Raw genomic sequence first — 21,442 nt, 5'->3', positions numbered from 1 at the left:
GTGCAATGTACACTCGCCTATTTCACACTTGCAATCACTCCACTCATAGTCACCTACCACCCAGAGAGAAACAGAGTCACCCTGGAGAGTTCTAAAGGTATTAATGGGAGAGATGGTGGATATATTTTTATGATTTTTTTTCATAAAACTTCCCTAGATTCTAGAACAGTCACAGCTGATCAGAATTGAGCAAATTCGATAAAGGAGGGAGAGACAAAACAGGTGTGGTATCTGTTGTTAAAGAACTGGTAATTCAGTTGACCTGTTGATTTTGCTTCTTCATTTTTTAAAATGATATTTCATCAAATTTCTAAGTAAGAGAGAGGATGAGGACCAAGCTAATGGGTTTCATAAGTATTGTGAGAGGCAGTTCGAAAAGTGACTGTTGCAATGATAGTTGTAGCCCTTTACCTGTCTCACCAAATACATGCTGAGTCCTCCTGCTGTGTATTCTCCTAGTGTGAGCTGATTGGCCATTCAGCATGGAGACACGCTACCTCTATTCTCATCACATCCCTCTTGGTAGGTAGTCAGCACTGCAACACTAAACCCCCTGCCCCCGCCCGATCAAAACATGTATTGATTTGGTGTCAAGCTAGCGAGCCAGCCTGACCGTTTCTTTCCCCCACATCCCTCCCGAGCACATGCAAATCCCAGTCAAAGTTGGTGGGTAAATCTCAGACTGTATGCCTTTCTTAGGATAGACTTTCCCATTTTGTTGGATGCCGAGGGAGCTAAGAGGTGGGGATCAGGATGAAAGTGGAGTTAATGTTGAGGATTAGCCATGATTATATTAACTGACAGAGCAGGTTCAAGACTTTATGTTGCCAAGTTCTACATGGGGATATCAGCCCACTGTACATCTCCGTGACTCTATCCATGGAGGCACGCTGGATGGCAGAGTGGTTAGCGCTGCTGCTTCACAGTACCAGAGACCAAGGTTTGATTCCAATCTTGGGTGTATGTCGTTATGGAGTTTGTGTGTTCTCTCCATGTTTGCATAGGTTTCCTCTGGATGCTCTGGTTTCCTACCACAGTCCAAAGATGTGCAGGTGAGGTGGATTGGCCATGCTAAATTGCCCATAGTGTCCAAAGATGCGTAGGTTAGGTGGATTAGCAGGGATTGGGAAGGGGGTTGAGCCTAAGTGGGGTATTCTTTGGAGCGTTGGTGTGTGCTTGTTGGGTCAAATGGCCTGTTCCTATACTGGAGGGATTCTAAACAAAAAATTAGTGAGTACAGCATTTGACAGGAGTGGGGCAGGTAGAATGATTAGAAATAACATAAATGGTGGTAGTGAACATATTTAACACTAATGTTGTAACTGAGTCTTCTATAGGTCTAGCTAAAGGATACATGGCATCAGTCAGGACATGATTGTCTTGGAGTGTGTGCAGAGGGGATTCACTAGGACATTGCCTGGGATGGAAAGTCTTAGTAATAAGGAGAGGCTGATAAAGTGGGTTTGTTTTCCCTAAAGTAGAGGAGGCTGAGGATGGGGAGAATCTGAGGTGTACAAAATTATGAGAGGCACAGACAGAGGAGATTGTGAGAATCTCTTCCCCATGGTACACCTGTCTAAGACCAGAGAGTATAAATTCAAGGTGAGCAGCAACTAATCCAGAGGATTTCGAAGAAAACCTTTTTCACCCAGTGGGTAATACATATATTGGAATGTGCTGCCTGAAAGGATGAATGGAGGCAGGTACTCTTGCAACATTTAAGAAGCGTCTGGATGAGTATATAAAATGCTGGGGCATAGAAGGCGATGAATCAAGTGAAGGTGAATGGCATTAGTGTAGCTTGGTGTTTCATTGGGAGGCACAGAAATGGTGGGCTAAAGGGCTTGTTTCTGTGCTATATGACTCTATTTCTCTCTAATCCTAATTAATTTACACCATAGGCCACCCTTTGGAAGTGGAAGAAAAATGGAAAATGTGTAAAATATATATCAATTAGAAATGATGGGACATTTCAATTATTCCCAAGGAAAACTGCAAGGAGGAAAAAGGAAAGTGGACTTATTATCACATGCTGAAAAATGTGTTGCTGGAAAAGCGCAGGAGGTCAGGCAGCATCCAAGGAACAGGAGAATTGACGTTTCACGCATAAGTCCTTCTTCAGGAATGAGAAAGGTGTGCCAAGCAGGCTAAGATAAAAGGTAGGGAGGAGGGACTTGGGAATGCGATAGGTGGAAGGAGGTTATTCCTCACCTTAACTTGCTTCCATCTATTGCATTCCCAACACCCCTCCCCCAAGTCCCTCCTCCCTACCTTTTATCTTAGCCTGCTTGGCACACCTTTCTCATTCCTGAAGAAGGACTTGTGCACGAAACGTCGATTCTCCTGCTCCTTGGATGCTGCCTGGCCTGCTGCGCTTTTCCAGCAACACATTTTTCAGCTCTGATCTCCAGCATTGCAGTCCTCACTTTCTCCTTATGATCACGTGTACAGGATTCAGTGCTTGCTTAGTATTGTAAGATTAGATTAGATTATTTACAATGTGGAAACAGGCCCTTCGGCCCAACAAGTCTACACCGACCCACCGAAGCGCAACCCACCCATACCCCTACATTTACCCCTTACCTAACACTACGGGCAATTTAGCACAGCCAATTCACCTGGCCCGCACATCTTTGGACTGTGGGAGGAAACCGGAGCACCTGGAGGAAACCCACGCAGACACGGGGCGAATGTGCAAACTCCACACAGTCAGTCGCCTGAGTCGGGAATTGAACCCGGGTCTCAGACGCTGTGAGACAGCAGTGCTAACCACTGTGCCACCGTGCCGCCCACTAACGTCTAGTGTTAGAGGTTTCACTAGTGGACCTAGTAATGGAAAGTTAAATAGATAACAGAAGTAAGCATATGGGGAGCGTCTGGTCAATAGCAATCATGACACTATAAGTTTTAAAATAATGATAGGAAGATATTTATGTAAGAAAAATATTAAATTCATATTGATTAAGAAGTTAATTATGAAGGAATGAGATTCAAGCATCTTTCTTATTCATTCATGAGCTGTGAACATTGCTGTCTATCCCAGGAGATTGTGAGCAAGTGTTAATGAGCCATCTACTTGAACTGCTGCAATAGATAGACCCACGGTGTTGTTATGGTGGGAGGTACAAGATTTTGACAGAGTAGCAGTGGAGGAACAAAGATATAATTTTTTATTACTTGGGTGGTATTCCTGAAGATCTGTCGGCCTTGTCCGAGTTGGGAAAGTATGCAGGTTTGAAAGATGCTGTCATGGGCCAAGTGGCTGCAGAATGTCTTATGGATAGTACATACCACTGCCATTGTGGTAGAGAGAATGAATGTTTAAAGTGATGAATAGAAACGTAAGGCTGACCTTTATCAGAAAGCTGTTGTCATTTTTGGCGAGTTTCGTTGAGGGTTTCTCTCCACAATGCCTAGCAGTTTTTGTTTTGCAATATCATCCCAAATCATACAGCACACACACCATGGCACTCAGCTGATTATTATCTGGAACTCACCATGGACAGAAGTACTTTCCACTCCCAGGACATCTAAGGATTCCTGGCATCAGTGCCATATTCGAAAGGCCATTTTACACGCGGCATCCACAGCTTCCCTGCAAGGCTCAATTTATTTGCCCTGAGTATGGAAAATAAGGGGAAATTGGTACTGTGCTTTGCAAATAGTGACCCGGAGGTTCTGGTGAATAGAAGGCTGCAGAGGAATGCCATCCTCTTCTTCCAGAATCATTCCAGACGGCCACAACACCAGACCATGTCTGCTCTGTCGTTATCACCCATTGTCCAGAGAAATGCCTAGCAGTCTAACAAGAAGATTAATTACCATATCTGCTTTGCCATGGTAAGTGCCACATGTTTCTCTCTGATATATCGCACTCAATCCATCTCTGCTATGGCACATATCTTCACCAACCTCATGATCTACCACTCTCAGTCTTGTATAAAATATTTTCCCTCATCAATGCACAACCACCACTCCACCCCCCACACCCCAAGATCCCCACCACCACCAGTAAGCACCCAAACAACTAACAGTGCACAGCCTTTGTGCTGCCTGCTCATTCACTTGGGATACCCACCATTTTTCTGTAGCAATAGCTGTGCAACACAATTTCATCTCACTTGATTTCTACTTTTGTTTCATTCCAGTAGAATATGACTCATGATAGGGCCGGCAGAGCTAAGACGGTGGTTGGGCACACAACATTTGACTCCATAACCCTAGAAAGAGAGGATGCTAGCGCTTACTAGTGAGGACCGGAATCATTCCTGTGGAGATGCTGGAAACCCCATATCCTGAAGTTTGCATTGTTGTGCTACTGTCCCATTAACACCATGGTGAATGTGTTCTGAATATACCCAAACTTGCTCACAACACAGTCTCACTTTTGAGTCCTGCCGGTAATCATGGTAACAGCACTGTCTCAGTGCTCAAGGCCATAGTCCTGCAAGACATCCCTTCCTCACCTATGCGAAAGAGCAAATGGGTGGCTGAGGATGAACCATCAAGGCTGCCATCTGTACCCTCCGCCAGCTCAGATACTGACACCTTGGTGAGTATTTTTTCTAGAGTTGGGAACATCTACTTGAGTATATCACTGCCATATCGCAACAGCTGGTTGAAGGAAACGGCATCTGAAGTTGCTGGCCCTTGGAGGACTGCTGGAGAACAGGTATTTGTGTAGTCCCAAGCAGGAGATGACCTCATGGAGGTACTGGAGAGACTGACACAAAGGTTGCACAACTGCACCAAAGCTGTAGAGACCCTGCGACATCTGGCGTATGAGTGGCTGGCTGCCTCCATGATCAGATTGACAGCTGCCAGGTCAAGCAGTCTCAAGGTTTAATGGACACTCACACAGGCCTTCACTCCATCGTTCCAGCCATTGTTGCTAGGTGACAGGGGGCCTTTGCCTCACTCAGATTCCCCTTCCTAGTCAGCCGACAAATGGAGAAAGAACCACTTTGAGGCCCTCTAGAGATATCCTCTCAGGACACTACCGAGAGGTGGCCAAACCTTACACTTACACGTTGCCTGCCATATTCCCCGCCCCCTCCAATTGCATAGAGGAGTTTAAGTTGATTAGCATGAACTACTCTCTAGCCAGGACACTCACAGCACGTCTGGACCTTGAGACACTCATGTTTCATGGGTCACCCAAGCTAAACTCCAAGACCAACAGACTGCACTGTAGGTCAAACTCCCTACACCTACCTCAGAACCCAGGACTGACATATACTGGGAGAGAAGGAATGAAGCAAACCTTCTCTGGAACATGATGGCATGAGTGAAACTTCATTGTAAACATGTTTTCCTATTTGTTAATGCATATTCACTGTTCATCATCATCAGCTGGCTCATGTTTAGAGGGAAAAAGGAATCTTCCTGTTGCTTCATATTCTAAAGCTTTCAGTAGCTGAGGGAAGTGATTTTAATGGGAGCTGAGGAATACTGACTGAACTAAGTCCATCAAGGAAGAAAATGCAGCCTATCTCTGGAGGTGCTTCATTTCATTTTTCTTTACAGCTTGCCTTATTATTTGACCAGAATTGTTACAAACCCCAATACTGAATAAGTTTAGAGTCATAGAGATGTACAGCATGGAAACAGGCACTTCAGTCCAACTCGTCCATGCCAACCAGATATCCTAAATTAATCTGGTACCGTTTGCTTGCACTTGGCCCATATCCATCTAAACTCTTGCTATTCATATACCCATCCAGAAGCCTTTTAAATGTTGTAATTGTACCTGCCTCCTCTACTTCCTCTGGCAGCTCATCCCGTACATGCATCACTCTCCGCATGAAAAGATTGCCTCTTCGATCCCTTTTTAAATCTTTCCCCGCTCATCCAAAACCTATGCCTTCTAGTTTTGGACTCCCCAGTACAGGGAAAATACCTTGTCTACCTAACCTATCCATGCCATTCATGATTTTATAAACCTCTATAAGGTCACCTCTCAGCTCCAACGCTCCAGGGAAAACAGCCTCAGCCTGTTCAACCTCTCCCTGTAGCTCAAACTCTCCAATCCTGGCAATATCCTATAAATCTCTTCTGAACCCTTGCAAGTTTCAAAAGAGAAGAGAATAGCACACAATATTCCAAAAGTGTCCTAACCAGAGTCCTGTACAGCTGCAATATGACCTCTCAACTTGTACGCTCGATGTTCTAACCAATTAAAAAAAAGCATACCAAACGTCATCTTCACTATCCTATCTACCTGAGACTCTACATTCAAGGAACTATAAACCTGCACTCCAAGGTCTCTTTGTTCAGCAACACTCCCAAGGACCTTGCCATTAAGTGTCCAGGTCCTGCCCTGATTTGCCTTTCCAAAATGCAGCACCTCACATTTATCTAAATTAAACTCCATCTACCACTCCTCGACCCATTAGCCCATCTCATAGACTCATAGAGACGTACAGCATGGAAACAAACATTTGGCCCATGTCCCTCTAAACCTTTCCTACACATGTAGCCATCCTCATCAGAGTGTTCTATCATCACAGAGTCGTGCTGGTGACAGAGGTGAGTTCACTGCAGACTGAGTGGGTTTGTGTTTTCTTTTTGAAACCATCTGTCAGAGCTTTGTGCTGTGCTGCTCAGACTGGCTTAGAGTCACCATAAAATGGTTCAATGTATCACAACTGGAGAATTAAAAATATAGCCAAACTACAAAGCTGCCTTGGGTTTTGTTCCTACATCACTCTGTTGCTCCAACTAGAGACATCAGCAAAGCTGATACAGGTTGTTCTGCTATAATTAGATTAGATTACTTACAGTGTGGAAACAGGCCCTTCGGCCCAACCAGTCCACCGAAGCGCAACCCACCCATTCCCCTACATTTACCCCTTATCTAACACTACGGGCAATTTAGCATGGCCAATTCACCTGACCCACACATCTTTGGACTGTGGGAGGAAACCGGAGCACCCGGAGGAAACCCACGCAGACACGGGGAGAAAGTGCAAACTCCACACAGTCAGTCACTTGAGTCGGGAATTGAACCCGGGTCTCTGGTGCTGTGAGGCAGCAGTGCTAACCACTGTGCCACCATGCCGCCCACAAAATATGCGTTTCGTTAATGTGAATTTCGTTAATGTGCATCTGATCATGGTCCCATTGTAATCTGAGGTAACCTTCTTCGCTGTCCACTACACCTCCAATTTTGATGCCATCTGCAAACTTGCTAACAATGCCACCTGTGTTCACATCCAAGTCATTTATATAAATGAATCAAAGCAATGGACCAGCACCGATCCTTGTGACACGCTACTGTTCACAGGCCTCCAGTCTGAAAAGCAACCATCCACCACCACCCTCTGTCTTCTACCTTTGAGTCTGTTCTCTATCCAAATGGTTAGTTCTCCCTATATTCCATGTGATCTAACCTTGCTAACCAATCTACCATGACGAACCTTGTCGAATGCCTTACTGAAGTGCATATAGTTCATGTCCAATCTACCCCCGTCAATCCTCTTTGTTACTTCTTCAAAACACTCAGTCAAGTTAGTGAGACATCATTTCCCACATACAAAGCCATGTTGATTATTCTGTAAATCCTGTCCCTCAGGATTCCCTCCAATAACTTGCCCTCCACCGATGTCAATTTCACTGGTCTGTAGTTCCCTGGCTTGTCCTTACCACTTTTCTTAAACAATGGCACCACGTTAGCCAACCTCCAGTCTTCCGGCACCTCACCTGTGACTTTGAAGATACAAATATCTCAGCAAAGGGCCCAGCAATCACTTCTCTAGCTTCCCATTGAGTTCTAAGCTACTCCTGATCAGGTACTGGGGATTTATCCACCTTTATGCATTTCAAGACGTCCAGCTCTTCCTCCTCTGTAATATGGACATTTTTCAAGATGTCACCACCTATTTGCCTACATTCTATATCTTCCATGTCCTTTTCCACAGTAAATACTGATGCAAAATACTCTTTTAGTATCTGCCCCATTTCCTGCGGCTCCACACGAAGGCCACTTTGCTGATCTCCCTAGTTATCCTTTTGTCCTTAATGTATTTGGAAAAATCCTCTGGATTCTCCTTAACTCTACTTGCCAAAGCTATCTCATGTCCCCTTTTTGGCCTCCTGATTTCCCTCTTAAGTATACTCCTGCTGCCTTTATACTCTTCTAAGGACTAATATTAAAAATAAAATTGTTGCTTCCAACGCCGCAATGCATCAAGATTTTCTGGAATATTGCTCCATTGTGAACCACCATGCATATGCGAGACAGCTTAATGTTGACAAAAGCAGCTGCTACTGAGGATGCACATCCTGCTCATTGCTGATCGAATATCACTAACCTATTGGTTAACAGACTAGCTAGCAAATACTATTGTCCAGAAGCACACCGCATCAATGAAGATCTTGTATTAAATGTTTCTGTCCATTCAAAGAGAAACAAGCACATGCTGCAAAACAAGGTGGCGATGGAGGGTTGTTTTTCAGACTGGAGACCTGTGACCAATGGAATGCCACAAGGATCGGTGCTGGTCCACTACTTTTCATCATTTATATAAATGATTTGGATGTGAGCATAAGAGGTATAGTTAGTAAGTTTGCTGATGACACCAAAATTGGAGGTGCAGTGGACAGCAAAGAAGGTTACCTCAGATTACAATGGAACCTTGATTAGATGGGCCAATGGGCTGAGAAGTGGCAGATAGAATTTAATTTCGATAAATGTGAGGTACTGCATTTTGGGAAAGCAAATCTTAGCAGGACTTACACACTTAATGGTAAGGTCCGAGGGAGTGTTGCTGAACAAAGAGACCTTGGAGTGCAGGTTCATTGCCCCTTGAAAGTGGATTCGCAGGTAGATAGGATAGTGAAGAAGATTTTTGGTATGCTTTCCTTTATTGGTCAGAGTATTGAATACAGGAGTTGGGAGGTCATGTTGTGGCTTGACAGGACTTTGGTTAGGCCACTTTTGGAATATTGTATACAATTTTTGTCTCCTTCCTATATGAAATATGTTGTGAAATTTGAAAGGGTTCAGAAAAGATTTACAAGGGTGTTGCCAGGGCTGGAGGATTTGAGCTTTATGGAGAGGTTGAACAGGCTGGGGCTGTTTTCCCTGGAACGTCAGAGGCTGAGGGGTGACCTTATAGAGATTTATAAAATCATGAGGGGCATGATAGGATAAATAGACAAAGTCTTTTCCCTGAGGTGGGGGAGTCCAGAACTAGAGGGCATAGGTTTAGGGTGATGGGGGAAAGATAGAAAAGAGATCGAAGGGGCAACGTTTTCACTCAGTGTGATGCATATATGCAATGACTGCCAGCAGAAGTGGTGGAGGCTGGTACAATTGTAACATTTAAAAGGCATCTGGATGGGTATATGAATAAGAAGGGTTTGGAGGGATATGGGCTGGGTGCCGGCAGGTGGGTCTAGATTGGGTTGGGATATCTGGTCGGCATGGTCGAGTTGGACCAAAGGGTCTGTTTCCGTGCAGTAGATCTCTATGACTCTCTATGACAATTCTCTCAAATAAAAGCTGATCATTTGCTTTAAAATAATTATCATCTGTAAGAAATACAGGAAATGCTTGGAATGCTTCCCAAGTCTGGCGACATCATTGGAGAGAGAAACAGATTTAATGGAACTGATTTTAACATTTTTTTAAATGAATGAGTTTTGAGTGAGTTAACCATTTCAAGTCAATTAGCTGTCAATAAGTTTTATTTAACTACTTTACAATCCCCCAAGTATAATCATTGATATACAATTAAATCTTAGATTTGTTTGGGTTTTATTAGGGAAAGTTCCCGACCGCATTTTGCAAATTCCACCAATAAGGACTATTTCAACTACTGGCTACAGGCATTTTCTTTAATAGATATTTTTATTGAAAATTTAACACGTTTTTACAAGTTTACAAATAAAAAAAACCCAAGTATAATCATTGATATACAATTAAATCTTAGATAAATAATAACCAAAATCTATCAAACAAAAAAAAGAGATAGCGAGAGAAAAAAAACAAAACTCAACGAACTACTAATCTAACCTACAACTAACCAGAGTGTATAATTAAATCTCTTACTTTTTTCAGGAAAAGAAAACGATGGATAACACAGAAATTGAGTAGTGAAATACATGCTCGGAATGTGTTAACATCAGATCATAACAAAACTCGAATTCATGCGGGATTCCTCTCCCAAGGGGCCCTGGACCAGCCAGGGTCATTGTCTCAATTAAATAAAAGCCCTTGTTAGGATGGCCGAAATATCTGCATTTGTGTAATTCAAAAAGGGCTGCCATATTTTATGGAATAATTCAGTTTTTTGGTGCACTATATTTGTAAGGAAGTCAAGGGGAATATATTCCATGATTAATCTGTGCCAATTCGAAAGTCCAGAGGGGCCCACAGCCACCCAGTTTACCAAAATATTTTTCCCTGCACAGAAAGAGAGAATAGAAAATAATCTCTTCTCGTGCATATCCAGGGAGAGTAAGTTCAAAAAGCCCAAAAGAAGAGATACTGGATCCTCTCAAATTTCCATTCCTAAGATTTCTGTCAGCACTTGCTACTTTGGTCCAGTATCTACGGATCTTATGACAGGTCCATAAGCAATGTACAAGAGTGCCCACCTCTATTTTACATTTGGGACACATTGGAGATGCTCCTGCCTTAAATTTTGCCCATCGGTCCGGTGCTATATGGGCCCTATGAACTATCTTCAACTGAATGGCCTGAGTTCTGTTGCAGATGGAGATTTTTCTGGCATTTTCCCAAATGTCATTCTACATTTCGATAGAGATTTCCAGCCCCAAATCCTGATCCCATGTTTTAAGCAGATTGTCCATATCTTCCGATACTTCATCATGTAATAAAAGATAAACAGTGCTGACTGAAGATACCCCCATTGGCCATAACACTCTACGTTCTCTGTCTGATTTATAAAGACTATCTAATAGCGTAGTCTCCTTCTTTATGTAATCTCGAATTTGGAAGAATCGAAAGAGATCACCATTAGGTAATCCAAATTTCTGATGCAGCTGTTCAAAAGACATCAGGACCCCTTCTTTAAACAGATCCCCTAAACAGGAGATACCCCTGGATCTCCAGAGCTTGAAAGTGACATCTGTAAGCCCCGGTTGAAATCCCCATGCTCCCACTATCGGAGCATAGGGGGATGTGTTCTGTGAATTGCCCTCAGTTTGCCGCATTATATTCCAAGCTTTAATTGTGTTTAGTATAATAGGGTTTTTACAGTGAGCCGTGATGATTTTCCTCTTGTCTGAAAATAAAAGGTCAATAAGTGGGCATTTTACTTGAGAAGCCTCGACGTCCAGCCAGATTGATTGCAGGTCAGACAAGACCCAATCAGCTATGTAGCTTAATAGGGAACTTAACTGATATTTCCTAAAATCTGGGAAGTCCAGTCCTCCCCTTGCCTGTGGAAGCTGTAGCTTCTTCAGCTTAATGAGGGGCTGTCTATGATTCCAGATGAAGGAACCCAACCAGCCATATAATTTACGTAGTGCCAGCCTTGGCAGCATCACCGGAAGCATTCTGATAGGGTATAGGAGACTGGGCAGGACATTCATTTTAATTAGTGCTATTCTACCCAGCCAGGAAATTGGAAGGTCTTCCCATTGCTGGAGGTCCTGCCTTATCCTCTCCAGTAAATGCACAAAGTTAGCCTTGTATAATTGGCCAAATACTGAGGTAATAAAAATGCCTAAATATAAAAAATCCTCCAGGGACCACCAAAAGCGAAAGTGAGATCCATCCAATAGGTGGGATATACTAGCAAGGCTGCCCATTGGCATAGCCTCCGATTTTGAAAAATTAATTTTGTAGCCTGAAAATGCACTAAATGTATTAATAACTTGGATTAAGCAAGGCACTGACATCACTGAGAAATAGGAGAACATCATCTGCATAAAGGGTAATTTTACGTTTACCTATACCAATCCTCGGGGCCGTTATATTAGGGTCAGCCAGTATAGCTTCTGCTAGTGGCTCAATTATTAGCATAAATAGCAATGGCGAGAGAGGACATCCCTGACGACAGCCCCTATCAACACTGAAGCTATCCGAGCCTAATCCATTGGTAATCACAACTGCTTTGGGATCATTCTACAGTGTTGAGAGTCATTTGGTAAACACCTTTCCAACACCAAACCTTTCCAATGTGTAAAACAGATATGACCATTCAACCCTGTCGAATGCCTTTGTCATGTCTAATGAGACGATGACTCCTGGTATCTTTCCCTGATAGCAGGCTTGAATCACGTTCAAAACCCTTCTAATGTTATTGGATGATCTACGGCCCTGAATAAACCCCGTCTGATCCTCTTTTATGATGTGTGGCAATACTCTTTCTAGCCTCAATGCTAATGTTTTATAAAGGATTTTAAAATCTACATTTAGCAAGGAAATTGGTATATATGATGCACAATTTTCTGGATCCTTCCCTTTTTTTGAGAATAAGAGAGATATTCGCCTCTTTCAGTGAAGGCGGGAGCCAGCCTGACTGTATGAATAGTTGTACATATCAATACGTGGGCCAGCCAGTATTCCTGTAAATTCTTTATAGAATTCAGCTTGAAAGCCATCTGGGCCAGGTGCCTTACTGCTTTGAAGTTGCCTGATAGCGTCAAGTATTTCTTGGCTTGTTAAGGGAGCATTCAGGACCACTACCTGTTCCGGAGTTAGGTCTGGAAAGGTCAGGTTTTTAAAAAATGCCTGCATCCTCCTAGCTCTATCTTCACAATCCTGCGATTTATATAAATCAGAATAAAATTTTCTAAAGATTGCGTTAATCCCTTTATGATCATGAGTCAGAGTACCCGCACTTTCCTTGATAGATGTGATAGTTTGACGGGCCTTTTATTCCTTTGTGAGAAATGCTAAGTATAAACCAGCTTTATCGCCAAATTCATATAACCTTTGTTTTGCAAATAATATATCCCTCTTAGCCATTTGGGTAAGCATGGTGTTCAGAACTGTCCTAAGGGCCGTAATCCTTTGTAATTTGATAATAGAAGGTCTGTCAGCGTATGCTGTTTCAGCTGCTTTTAAGTGAACTTCGAGCAGATGCTGTTGTTCTCCCTTTAATTTTTTCTGGGTCGCTGAGTATGAAATGATCGAACCTCGCACGTAAGCTTTGATGGTCTCCCACATTATTGATGGGTTGCTAGCCGTACCTGAATTAATTTCTAAAAAAGTTTTAAATTCTTGAGAGAAGTGCTTCACAAATATACTATCTTTAATCAGGAAGGAATCTATATGCCAATGCCAGGGGATATCTCATTGTTCCTCACCTTGATTTTCATATATACAGCAGCGTAATCAGAAATTGTGATACTACCTATTTTACATGATGACATGGAATTTTTAAAAATCGAGGGGGCAAAAAACATATCAATTCTGGTGTGACATTTATGTGGATTGGAGTAAAAAGAAAAATCTCTGTCCTGTGGATGAAGGCATCTCCATACATCTACTAATCCTAATTCTGGATTAATTGTCTGGATCTGGGGAATACTCCTGCAGTACTCTTGGGAATCCTATCTATTTCCGGATCCATAATACAATTAAAATCTCCCCCTATAATTGTATGACAAGCACCGAGAGCCATCAATTTTGCGAAGGCTTCCGTTATAAATTTAAAAGGATGTGCCAGGGGACATACAGATTTAAGATCCTATATTCCTCTCCATTTATAAGGGCTTTAATCAGAATATATCATCCAGATTCGTCTTTTATCTGATTTAGAATTTTGAAAGGGAGATTCTTCCGAATAAGGATAACAACTCCCCTATTGAAGGAAGAAAAGAAGGCCTGATCAAATCCACTCTGTCGTAATTTCAAATGTTCTTTAACCAACAAGTGTGTCTCCTGTAGGAGAGCAATATCAACCCTTTCTTTCTTGAGGTTTGATAATTTTTTCTTCCTTTTGATTGGTGAATTACTCCCCTTGACATTCCAGGTGCACCATTTAACCGACTGATCGATCATAATCGTCCGGGCAAGTCCGAGACCCCTCGGGAGAAGAAACCCCATCCAGAACATCCTGAGCATAGAGCATATAAAATTCACAAAAATAAAGGCTCTTTAATGCACTCACGTCAATATAATAAAAAACTATTTCTAAACAAAAAAATATTTAAATGGAGATTTCCCCCTTGTTCCCGGGGGCATCACTTCCTTTCCAAAAGCCCATCATATCCTCTCCCAACCAGTGCCCCACCCTTGTCCCAGGCACCTCACGATGGGATAAAGAAAATTAAAATATACTACACAGCTAGAGTTAACAGTGAGTACTCTCCCCCTCCCCGTGCCCCTCCCCACGCCCTCCCCCCCCCCCCCCCACACCAACACCTGGATATATTTGATAATGTTAATACCATGTATGAACATATATAACTATAAAATTACAGTCTCAACAAATAATGATTAAATATAGTAATACAAAATAACAGGGGAAAGCAATCCCACTCCTAAAGACAGAAATAAAATCAGATAAGGTAACCACCTCCCCCCACCTACATTAACTAGACCCCCCAACCTCTATATATATTAAAAAAAAGGGGGATAGAAAATCGCTAAGTGAAGAACAAATAAATAAATCCTTCTCCCCATCCCCCGGAGCTAATATTAAACAGTAAGGTAATGAAAGGGATTAAAAAAGGGGGATAAACCAGGGTGGGAGGAGGGCAAAATAACATCAATTAATTCTTACAATTTATCTAAGGGAGTCCAAAAATTCCATGGCCTTCTCCGGTGATCCGAAGTTGTACACAGACCATTCATGGCTAAAGTGTAGCGTTGCTGGGTAGCGCAAGGAGTACTGAATGTTTAAGTCTCTTAAACACTTCTTTGCTTCGTCAAACGCCTTCGTCTTTTGGACCAAAGCTGAGGAAAAGTCCTGGAATAACATAATCTTGGATCCTTTATAAATCATGGCTTGGGGATCTTTCCCAAGATTTCTGGAAGCTTCTAAGACCATCTGCCGCTCCTTGTAGCTCTGCAGCCGGAACAGGACTGGGTGGCCTGATCCAGCCTCCAGATGTAAAAACTGTGGAAGCCACTGCTCGAGGAACGCTGTAAGCTGGCCTTCCTTTTCTCATTCGGGAAGGCCCAGCAAATGAATATTTTTTCGACGTCAATGTGATTCTCTAAGGTCTGGACCTGATCCACGGCTAATTCTGCTATAGTCTCGGAGGTCACGGCATTTAGCTCCGCCCCTCCGACTCGGCGCTCAGTTTCCTCGATGTCACAGTCGTGTTTTTGTAGCGCGACCGAGAGTGAATTCCATCTGCTCTGGGACTCTTCAACGAAGGCGTCGATTGTGGCGTCAAGTTTGGAGATTATTTCCACGAGGCTCGCCACCTTGGGTAAGTCCCCCAGGGCAGCTCTCTGCTGCAACTGGGGCAGGGTGGGGTGGGGTCCTGCCTGCTGAGAACTGCGGGCTCCCTTCCCTTTAGTCATTTTTACAAGAGACTAGACTAGACTGTTTAAATTCAGTACTGTGCAGCTAATTACATTAAGTAAAAACTATTTTAAATGATTTGGTGAGTGTGATGGAGGCGGGTGACCCACTTTGTCCAAGTCTTGGGAGGAGCACTATCGACTCAGACTTGCTGGGTCGCTGCCATCTTGGATCCCCCTACAGGCATTGTTAATCACCCAGATTTTTAAAAAATGTGCTGAATGTTTTGTTTTCCCATTTCCAGACTCTAAACCTTGTACTGAAGCCACATTCTACATTATGTTCTGTAACTCAATTGTCTATTTACATGAACGTAAAGCATCCTTTGCAACTGTGCAATATCATTCAATGGAACTGACCTGTTCAGTGGAACGTAGTACCACATTGGTGGCTAACCTTGCTTTACCTGTGTTAGGGAGCTAAAGCTGGATGAACATTGGATCATTCGGGAGGCTTAGGGAGTGATAGAGAAGAGCCATATGGAGCTGGGTGACCATCAGGAGAGGGAAAGGGATTGGGCACACAGTGCAGGGACCCCCAGTGGCTGTTCCCCTCAATAATAAGTATACCGTTTTGGATACTGTTGAGGGGGATGACCAACCAGGGGAAAGCTTCAGCAGCCAGGTCTCTGGCATGGACCCTGGCTCTGTGCTTCAAAATGGAAGGGGGGAGAATAGGTGATCGATTCTGATAGGAAATTCAATGGTGAGAGAAACAATCAGGAGATTCTGTGGTCACGATCAAGACTGCTGAATGGTCGGTTGCCTCCCGGGTGCCAGGGTGAGGGATGTCTCGGATCAAGTCCACAGGATTCCTAAGGGGAAAGAGAGCAGCTAGAAATCGTGGTACTCATCAGTACAAATGATATGGCTCGGAATAGAGATGAGGACCTGAAAAGAGAATATTGGGAATTAAGTTGGATTCTAAAAGGCAGGATGAGCAGGGTAGTGATCTCAGGATTGTGACTGATGCCACGGGCGACTGAGGCTAGGAATGGAGAGTGAGTGCAGTAAAACACGTGGCTGCATGGCTGGTGTAGGAAGGAAGGCTTCAGATTTGTGGATTATTGGGATACCTTCTGGGGGAGGTGGGGCCTGTCCCAGAAGGATGGGTTGCACCTGACCTGGAGGCACACCAATATCCTGGGCGGGAGGTTTACGGGATCTCTTTGGGAGGGTTTAAACTTTTTTGGCAGGGGCGTGGGAAGCGGAGCTATAGATCTGAGGATGAAGTAGCTAGTGAACAGCCAGATACAGTATGCAGAGAGTCTTTGAGGAGGGATAGACAGTTGATAGGGCAAAGGTGCAGTCAGTGTGATGGAACGAAGTGTGTTTATTTTAACACAAGAGGTATCAGCAATAAGGGGCATTGAGCATGGATCAGTACTTGGAACTATGATGTTGTGGCTATTGTGGAGACTTGGATATCACGGTGCAGGAATAGTTGTTGGATGTTCCAAGGTTTAGATATTTCAACAGGAATAGGAGGTGGAGACAAAAGAGGTGGGGGAAGTGGCATTGCTGATCAGCGATAGTATCACAGCTGCAGAAGGGGAGGTAATGGAGGAGGGTTTGTCTACCAAGTGGAGGTCAGAAACAGGAAAGGAACAGTCACTTTGTTGGGAGTTTTCTACAAACCCCCAATCGGAACAGAAAGACAGAGGAGCAGATTGGGAGACAGATTTTGGAAAGGTGCAGAAGTAACAGGGTTGTCGTCGTCGCTGACTTTAACTTCCCTCGTATTGATTGGAACCTCCTTCGTTCAAATAGTTTGAATGGAGCAGATTTTGTAAGGTGTGTCCAGGAAGGATTCCTAACTCAATATGCAGATAAGCTGACTAGAAGGGAGGCCATATTGGATCTGGTGCTTGGCAATGAACCCGGCCAGGTGTCAGATCTCTCGTTGGGAGAGTATTTCAGTGATAGTGATCGCAGCATCCTGACCTTTATTATAGTCATGGAGAGGGATAGGAGCAGATGGTATAGGAAAGTATTTGATTGGGGGAGAGGGCGCTACAATGCTCTTAGGCAGGAAATGGGGCACCCAGGTTGGGTACAGATGTTCTCAGGGAAATGCACGACAGAAATGTGGAGGTTGTTTAGGGAGCACTTGCTGATAGAGTTGGATGGGTTTATCCCACTGAGGCAAGGAAGGGATGGTAGGGTGAAGGAACCTTGGATGACAAGGGATGTGGAACATCTACTCAAGAGGAATAAGGAAGCTTATTTAAAGTTGAGGAGGCAAGGATCAGATAGGGCTCTAGAGGGTTATAAGGTAGCTAGGAAGAAACTGAAGAATGGACTTAGGAGAGCTAAAAGGGGACATGAACAAGCTTTAGCAGGTAGGATTAAGGAAAACCCGAAGGGATTCTACACTAATGTAAGGAACTAATGGGTAGCCAGAGTAAGGGTAGAGCTGATCAGGGATAGTGGAGGGAACTTGTGCCTGCAGTCAAGGAGGTTGGGGAAGTTTTCAATTAATACTTTGCTTCAGTATTCACTACTGAGAGGGACCTTGACCTTAGGAGGACAGCATGAAACAGGCTGATATGCTCGAACAGGTTGATGTTAAGAAGGAGGATGTGCTGAAAATTTTGAAGAACATAAGGATAGATAACTCCGCTGGGCCAGACAGGAAATGCCGGGTTCCTACTGGAAGTGAGGGAAGAGATTGCTGTGCATTTGGCGATGATCTTTGCATCCTCACTGTTCACTGGAGTAGTGCCAGATGATTGGAGGATGGCAAATGTTATTCCCTTTTTCAAGAAAGGGAATACGGATAACCCTGAGAATTACAGACCAGTCATTCTTACGTCTGTGGTAGGCAAATTATTGGAGAGGATTCTGAAAGACAACATTTATGATTACTTGGAAAACCATAGTTTGATTAGAGATAGCATGGCATTTTGAGGGCAGGTCATGCCTCACAAACCTTAATGAATTCTTTGAGGACGTGTCAAAACACAACGATGAAAGTAGAGCAATGGATGTGGTGCACATGGATTTTAGCAAGGCATTTGATAAGGTTCCCCAAGGTCAGCTCATTCAGAAAGTAAGGAGGCATGGGATACAGGGAAATCTGGCTCTCTGGATACAGAAGTAGCTGGCCCATAGAAGACAGAGGGTGGTGGTAGATGGAAAGTATTCAGCCTGAAGCTTGCTGACCAATACTGTTCTGCAGGGATCTGTTCTGGGACCTCTGCTCTTTGTGATATTTATAAATGATTTGGATGAGGAAGTGGAAGGATTGGTTAGTAAGTTTGCCAATGACATGAAAGATAGTGGAGTTGTGGATAGTGTGGAGGGTTGTTGCAGGTTGCAATGGGATACTGACAGGATGCAGAGGTGGACTGATAAGTGGTAGATGGAGTTCAATCTGGAAAAGTGTGAAGTGATTCATTTTGGAATATCAAACTTGAATGCAGATTACAGGGTTAAAGGCAGGATGTTTGGCAGTGTGGAGGAACAGAGGGTCCGTAGATCCCTCAAAGGTGCTACCCAAGTTGAAAGGGTTGTTATGGTGTATAGTGTGTTGGCTTTCATTGGCAGGGAAATTGAGTCATGAGGTTATGCTGCAATTCTATAACCTCCTGGTTAGAATATTGTGTTCAGTTCTGGTCACCTCATTATAGGAAGGGTGTGGAAGCTTTAGAGAGGGTACAGAGGAATTTACCAGGATGCTGGCTGGACTGGAGGGTATGTCTTATGAAGAAAGGTTGAGGGAGCTTGAACTTTTCTCATCGGAGCGAAGAAGGATGAGAGGTGACTTGATAGAATTGTACAAGATGATGACAGACACAGATAGAGTGAATAGTCAGAGACTTTTTCCCAGGGCAGAAATGGCTATCACAAGGGGACATGATTTTAAGGTGATTGGAGGAAACTTTGGAGGAGATGTCAGAGGTAGGTTCTTTACACAGAGAGTGGTGGGTGCGTGGGATGCATTGCCAGCGGTGATGGTAGAGTCAGGTACATTAGGGACATTTAAGCGAGTCTTGGATAGGTGCGTGGATGATAGTAAAATGAAGGGTATGTCGGTTAGTTTGACCTAAGAATAGGATAAAAGGCTAGCACAATATCACAGGCTGAAGGGCCTGTACTGTGCTGTACTGTTCTGTATACACAAGCCTTGTCACACCCAACACAATGATAGACTTAAATGGTCTCTACTTTGAAGAAGATCAAGGCTGTTCTCCCTGCTGTTTTGGCTTATATTTATTCTCTGACCAACATCCAATAACCTTGTGGTTATCATGTAGCTATTTATGAGAGCTTGCTATGTGCAATTAGCTGCCAGTTTTCCTACAGCAGTGACCACAGTTTGTTGGTAGTGAAACACTTTGTGAACCTACTGAAGATATGAAAGCACTATGTAGATGTAATTTCCTCATTTTTTTTTAACGCTTTGGATGAGGAGATGGGTCTAATTTTTTTTTTCTCCACAATCTCCAGATGCTTCTGAGGAAAACCAATGAGAAGACAGCAACGTTGAAATTAATCTAAGAACAAGAAGCAGACTAAACAGCAGAAAAGCGGATGGTGATGATGATGATGACAACAGTATTGCTGACTCTGATTTTGATCGTGATGAGGGCAATGATGTGAAAGATGATGGTAATTTCATTCAATCCTCTTTAACTCCCCTGCCCACTCCACATATGGATGCAGCATTGCATAAAAACAACTCATCAAAGACTAAAGGAGCTGAGGCACAGGGCATGCTCAATATTTCTATGTTGACTCTGGATGTATGATAGATCTCGATCATAACATTATAATCTTAAATTACAATAATCTTACAGGAATAATACACGACTTGTAAATCCTGTTGTGTTTTTGTTTGTGTAGGCTGGTACAAAGTGCTAGGACATGTGAATCTGGTAAATATTAAACTAATGTGCTGGAAATCAGGATTGTAAAGGCGAACTGTAGATGGATGTAAGTTGTGTTTGATGTGTTATACTGTTGCAGTTGTACATTTTCATCATTGTCATCTTACTTAGTTTTCAGTTCAAGGAAATGTTGCCAGTTGATGCTAACCCTCTCAATGGCTACATTATGACATAATTATCCATGTAATTGTAATCTAATTTGTTCTTTACCCTGTGAGATTGTTTGTATATTGCTGATAAAATTAAACACGTGAAAAGTTTTGATTTTGTACTCAGCAGGGCAGAAACAAGAATGTCAGATTTCAAAGGGAGCTACAGGCCAGCAACTTGACCAATCTGCACACTTTGAAATAAAGTGAAATATTGGATTCCAATTTTCTACTTGAGTGAATTAAACTATAAGAAACCATACTGTTATCTTTCCTTTTTTTAATCCCACTGTATTTTGTCCTTGTTTTCCTCTTCTGCTTTAATTGGTCCACAGTATCTAAACAGGAAATGCTGGAAACACTCAACAGGGTGGCACGGTGGCTCAGTGGTTAGGACTGCTGCCTCACAGTGCCGGGACCGGCTTCAATTCCCGGGAGGGAATTGAATTCTGTGTGGTGTTTGCAGTATCTGCGTGTGTTTCCTGCGGGTGCTTTGGTTTCCTCCCACAATCCAAAGATGTGCAGGTTAGGTGAATTGGCCATGCTAAATTGCCCATAGGTGTATTAGAGAGGTAAATGTAGGGGAATGGGTCTGGGTGGGTTGCTCTTCGGAGGGTTGGTGTGGACTTGTTGGACCGAAGGGCCTATATCCGCACTGTGGGGAATCTAATCTAATCAGGTCATGGAAGATTTGTGAAAAGGAAAATGGCCTGATGGCCTTTCATTTGAACTGGAGAGATGAGCAGAAATCCTGTTGGGAGAGAGAGAACTTCAAAGCCAGGCTTCCTTTGTCAAAAAGAAATGGTGAATTAAAGCTCTGAAGGTGTTGTGAAGTTCAGCACCTGCTAGAAATCTGACTAAAAACAGGAAATACTCAGAGGTAGCTCGTGTTTGTCAAGAGAGAGAAAAACACGATAATGTTTCAGATTGATGATTATTCATCACAG

The 21,442-nt window shown here is 43.2% G+C and overlaps 1 protein-coding gene across 1 annotated transcript in view; it reads left to right on the top strand.

Moving 5' to 3' along the window:
- The window catches only part of c2h9orf85 (chromosome 2 C9orf85 homolog), a 48,864-nt gene extending 28,669 nt beyond the window's left edge, over positions 1–20,195 (top strand). The window contains exon 5 of the mRNA XM_060839595.1: positions 19,907–20,195. Coding sequence (XP_060695578.1) covers positions 19,907–19,929 — 23 coding nt within the window. The 3' untranslated portion in view covers positions 19,930–20,195. The remainder of the gene's footprint in view (positions 1–19,906) is intronic.
- The last annotated feature ends 1,247 nt before the right edge of the window (positions 20,196–21,442 follow it).

The sequence above is a fragment of the Hemiscyllium ocellatum genome, chromosome 2 (assembly GCF_020745735.1).
Source record: "Hemiscyllium ocellatum isolate sHemOce1 chromosome 2, sHemOce1.pat.X.cur, whole genome shotgun sequence".
Lineage (NCBI taxonomy): Eukaryota > Metazoa > Chordata > Chondrichthyes > Orectolobiformes > Hemiscylliidae > Hemiscyllium > Hemiscyllium ocellatum.
Note: the sequence above shows the minus strand (reverse complement) of the source record. Positions and strands in the feature narration are given on the sequence as shown.